This window comes from Hipposideros armiger, unplaced genomic scaffold, assembly GCF_001890085.2.
Source record: "Hipposideros armiger isolate ML-2016 unplaced genomic scaffold, ASM189008v1 scaffold_246, whole genome shotgun sequence".
NCBI classification, from domain to species: domain Eukaryota; kingdom Metazoa; phylum Chordata; class Mammalia; order Chiroptera; family Hipposideridae; genus Hipposideros; species Hipposideros armiger.
The window spans coordinates 2548747-2553882 of NW_017731596.1; the positions used below are offsets into that span (position 1 = coordinate 2548747).

The 5136-nt window shown below is 39.5% G+C and overlaps 1 protein-coding gene across 1 annotated transcript in view; it reads right to left on the reverse strand.

Moving 5' to 3' along the window:
- Nucleotides 1-5136, reverse strand: part of TTC3 (tetratricopeptide repeat domain 3) — a 111225-nt gene that overhangs the window by 87139 nt on the left and 18950 nt on the right. The window contains exon 10 of the mRNA XM_019655763.1: nucleotides 4177-4231. Coding sequence (XP_019511308.1) covers nucleotides 4177-4231 — 55 coding nt within the window. The remainder of the gene's footprint in view (nucleotides 1-4176; nucleotides 4232-5136) is intronic.

Below are 5136 nucleotides of genomic sequence, written 5' to 3' on the forward strand. Positions count from 1 at the left end.
GATCATTTCAAATCGTGTGTGCTTTCCTCAAACTTCAACTCTCTTCTCTCTTAGCAGATGAACTTTGCTTCTAGTTCAATGTTTACACTGGAGCATTAAAGAGAACTCTCTGAATTTCCTACCAAACATGCATACAGACAAACCCATATCTGGCCTTACCTTTTCTGCTTATATGGCCAATTTCTCTACCTGTGCCACGTAATTCCTCCATTCTTAAAATATCAATTATCCCTCCTCTCACCTGTATATTAACCATTCCCTCAAGAATCTATTCCATCAATATTTTATGGTGAAATACACATCACATAAATTTACCATTTGAACCATTTCAAACGTATAGTTAAGTGGCATTAAGTACATTTATATTGCTGTACAACTTCCCATCAATTTTTAATATGCTCAGATCTCTCTCACCTTTAAAAAACAAGCAATAAAAATGTCTTAAACCTAAGCAAACACTGTAGGTAGCCTACCCAACAGCTATCCCCCCCTCTACCTGGTTACTAGACTTTTGTCGTGAGGGTCTACTTCTCTACTACATGATTTAGAGATATTCCTAATTAGTTGAAGCCAATCATGACAACAGCCACTCTCCTTCCGACTGGCTGGCTTAGGCGTAGTCATGTGACCGGGTGCTGGCTAATGAGACCTGAGGGGACTCATCACTTAAAAAGAGATTACAAGGAAAAACAAAACTAGGTAACTTACACTACCTGAAAACAATATCTACTAAGAGGATATATATATTTTTAAAAAGAAAAAGCTATCTAAAGATAGATGACCTGACCAACAGATACAGGAATCTGAAACACATCCTTACACATAGTCATCTGACCTTTATGACAAAAGTAACACCGCAATGCATGGAAAAAGCACCTTTAAGAATGGGTGCTGTGTTAGCTGGACATTCATATGAATCTTGAACTCTCCCTTACACTAAATACAGAAGCCAACTCCAGATGGTCTACAGATCTAAATACCAAGACAGTCAAGCTTTTAGAAGTAACACAGAGAACATTAGAAGAAACACAGAGAACATCTGATGACATTTAAGCTGGCAGAGATTATAAACACAAAAAGTGCTTATCATAAATGAAATAATTGATAAACTGTATGATATTAAAATTAGTAACTTGTTTGTGAAAAGAAAACATCAAGTAAAAAGGCAAGCCAGAGAGTATGTGAAGATATTTGTAGTTCATATATTTGACAATGATTCACATCCAGAATTTTAAAAAAAACCCAAAAACTAATGAATAAGACATTCAACTCAAAAAAATTTTTTTAAATAGCAAAAAATTCAAACAGGCACGCCACAAGAGAAAATCCAAGTAGTCAATAAGCATATGAAGATGCTCAACTTAAAAAAGTCCTTCAACTTAAGGAAATGTAAATTAAAATCACAGCACTGTATCACTACACACCCACTAGAATGTCTAAATGAAATGACACAAAATAATAAGCGTTAGTGAAGATGTGGAACTGAAACTCTCATATGCTGCTGGTAGGAGTGTAAAATCATACCACACCGGAAATTATGTGAAGCTGAATATAAGCATACCCTCTGTACCAGCAATTCCACTCGATTGTACACTCAACAGAAATAAATACGTACATCCACAATGACACCACCTATAAAAGCCAAATACTAGAAACTACCCAAATGCCCATCAACAATAGAATGGATAAAATGTGGTATATTCGTGCAATAGATGAACACTTTACAACTACATGCAACAATATGGACCTCAAAAACAATGCTGAAAGCCAAACATAAAAGAGNTTGATAAATTCAGCCAGGAAAAAACATTCTAAGTTGATAACAGATTGAAATAGCAAAAAGAATCTCTGGAAATTGGTAACATGGTCTGGGTTTCAGCAGTAAGAATTCTATCATCCATTCATTCCGTAAATATTTACAGAGCGCGGTTCAGAAATCAGCAAAGGCTGTTTCAAGCACACGACCAGATCGTAATGAAAATAGCACCAAAATGATCACCCTCAATCCAGTTTCCTCTTTTACTTGTAATGACACCTTACAAAAATCACTTTGCCTTTCTGGGACTCAATTTCCTCATATATAAAATGAAGTATTTAAAAAGTGACCCCAAAATTTGGACACAGAAGTCCACCTGGGGAATTTTACAATCCTTGGACTCTCATATACTCTTAGACCACCTGAGTCACAATTTGGGGGCTCTAAAATTCTATGACTCTACTCATTCTGGTTTAAAAACAAATTATGTAAAGCCAGGAATGATGTCTGGAACATGTTATCTTGTGTCTTAATGAAGCTCTACTTAAAAAAAAAAAAATTCAGATACTTTTATGATTTAGGTAGGAATATATAAATATAATACACACCCAGAATTAACTGTTAACAGTTTGCTATATTTGCTTCAGATTTTTTTTTAATGAAAAAAATAAAACTATGCAAATCTGGCTGAAATCTCTTTTTGTTCCATGTCTCACTGCCCAGAAGCAAACAGTATTAAGAGTTGACAGGTATTTTTCTAGCCTATATTGTGGCTTTCACTGCTTTGTTCATCCAACACCATTTTACATTTATAAATGGTGAGAAGCCAGTTAACTCATTTCTCCTGCCACCTAGTATTCAATGCATTCACTCACTAAGTCAGCAAATATTTAGCAGTGAGTGCCTGCTGTGTGCCAGGCGGCTGGTCAGACAGTCCCGATTCAAGGAACCCAAGAAAAAACCCTGTCCTCATGCAGCTCACGTTGTACTGGAGGCAACGATCAACAGGCCTTAAATAGTATGTGCAGCATGTGCAGTAATGCTAACTGCTCAGAGGAAACAAAGTAAAGCGGGAAGGAGGACGGCGCACGTGCAGGAACGCGCAGCTCTGGCATTTTAGTAACGTGGCCAGAGCAGGCTTCACTGAGAAGGCTTTCAGTGAACAGCAGCAGGAAACAAGGGAGCTGGCTCATTCTCCGGCACCCCAAGTCCAGGCAGAGGGAAGAGCAGGGACAAACTGGGAGCGCGCCTGGCATGTTTAAGGAACAGTGAGGAGGCCAACGGGCCAACACCGCGTGAAGAAGGGAGAGAACAGGAGTAAGGTCGGAGAAATAAAGGATGTTCAAGATGGGGGACAGATGAGACAGAGCCTAGTAACGATTGATCAAGTGAAAATACCCTTCACCCACTGCTTTGTTAATGGATAGTTAGGCTCTGCAGTTCTCTGCTATTAAAACAAGGCTGCAATGACTTTGTGGGGCGCGCACACTGAGAATCATGTAATCACGGCCTATGCGCATGACAGCCCTCTCCAAGGTGTCTGTCACCAATCCATACCCCACTGGTGGTTTACTGAGGGTTCTTGTTAGTACAGACTCATCAATCCCCGGGGCTACGGGCTCTTCAACTTTCGCCAATCTGAAGGACCCCAACAGTATCATACTGTTTTATTTACTCATGTACATGGGGGGGGGGGGTCTGTTTGGAGGCTCTCTATTCTGCAATCTTGGTTTCATTTTTCTGTCTCTGCATAATTATAATTGCTAGGGAATAACAGCTTAGTTTATTTCTATTGCCCATTCAGGATTCGTCCTCTGTGAAATGCTTGTTTTCTGGCCCATTTCTACTGGGGCTTTATATTTATTTTAGTTCTTAGCATATTCTGGATATAAATCCTATCAGTTATACATGTTATATATGTGACAATTGATCTCCTCCCAGACTACAAGTTCATTCATGGAGGTTTTGACATGCATAAGTTTTTAAGCGTGATATATTCAAATTTATCAGGGTCCCCCTCGCCCCCCGGCACACACATACTCATTTGTGCACTGTGTGTTATTTAAGAAATCCTTCCCATCCCGAGGTTATAAAGACAGTCTCCTACAGTCCCTTCTCAATTTTAAGTTTCATTTCTCACAGTTAGGTCTTTAATCCATTCAGAATGTGCAGATGCTGCTATCTCCACTGCTCAGGGATTCTCAAGAACCTCACGATTCCTATGGGCTACCTGTGCCCGTTGGACACACGCTGCCTCTCACTGCTGTGCTGTCTCCTTTCTGATTATGGGACTGAAGAGTCCCTGTCACGTTCTTCAACGCTGCATATTTTATCCTCCATTTTTACGTACACCCTGTAAGCTGATTTTTCGCAAAGTTATATGGCATAATTTGCCCAATGTAAAAATAAAAGAATCCTACCTTTGTCCAATTGTTCTTCAGAATAATGGCTCTCTTTCCATCACCAAGTGCATTTCTAAAAAAGAAAAGAAATAAAATATTCAGTTTTCCTTTAATAAAGGTATTATATATTGCGTTTCTATTCGTACTTTTTGAATTTCCCATATAGAACCTAGTTAAAAATAATTCTTTAATTTTTAAAAGTCCATATAATGTATGTCCATTATAGGAAATTTGGAAAATACAGAAAAATAAAACAAAGGGAAAAAGCTATCCAGAGTCACAATCACAACTACCCAAGAATAACTACTTTTAATATTTCTGGTGGATTTCCTGCATATATCTAACCTCCATGTGAATCCATGCCTAACTTCCTCTCACTTTTGATCTCCAAAAACACAACTCCCCGATCTTTCACACGACACCCCCACTAAGCCTCAGTGGACAGAGCATGAGTGTGGGGACACGAGACGGGAGGTAAGTCCCACTCAACCCCCAACTCTCCTTCGGGCTGTCAGGAAGTTCTCACCTCTCTGGGCCTGCTTTCCTATCTATAAAATGGGGGTAACAATTCTGTTCTTCCTGTTTTGAGGCAGATCCTACATCAGACACTATGTTAAAACAGTCCTTTTTAACTGTCAAGTACTAACAGGTCCAGTACCTAGTCTGTCTCCTGGCTCACCTTTCTTCTATGCCCTCCTCCTCTACCCCAGCTCAGACACCCACCACTGCCCTCCTCTCACCCCGGAACTTCTCACCACCCAAAACTGTTCCAATGCCAACATCACCGTTTCAGGCATCCCACTCTCCCCTAAAACCTAGTTCCGTCCACCTTATGTAACTATTTCTACTGGCTCCTCAGGGCGCCCGACTCACAGACTTACCTACTTTGTCTTTTTCTTACTGAGTCATTTATCTAGTTTGAGATTTGCTGGTTCATCATTTCATATTCACATGCATACTAATTCTTTATACTCCTTT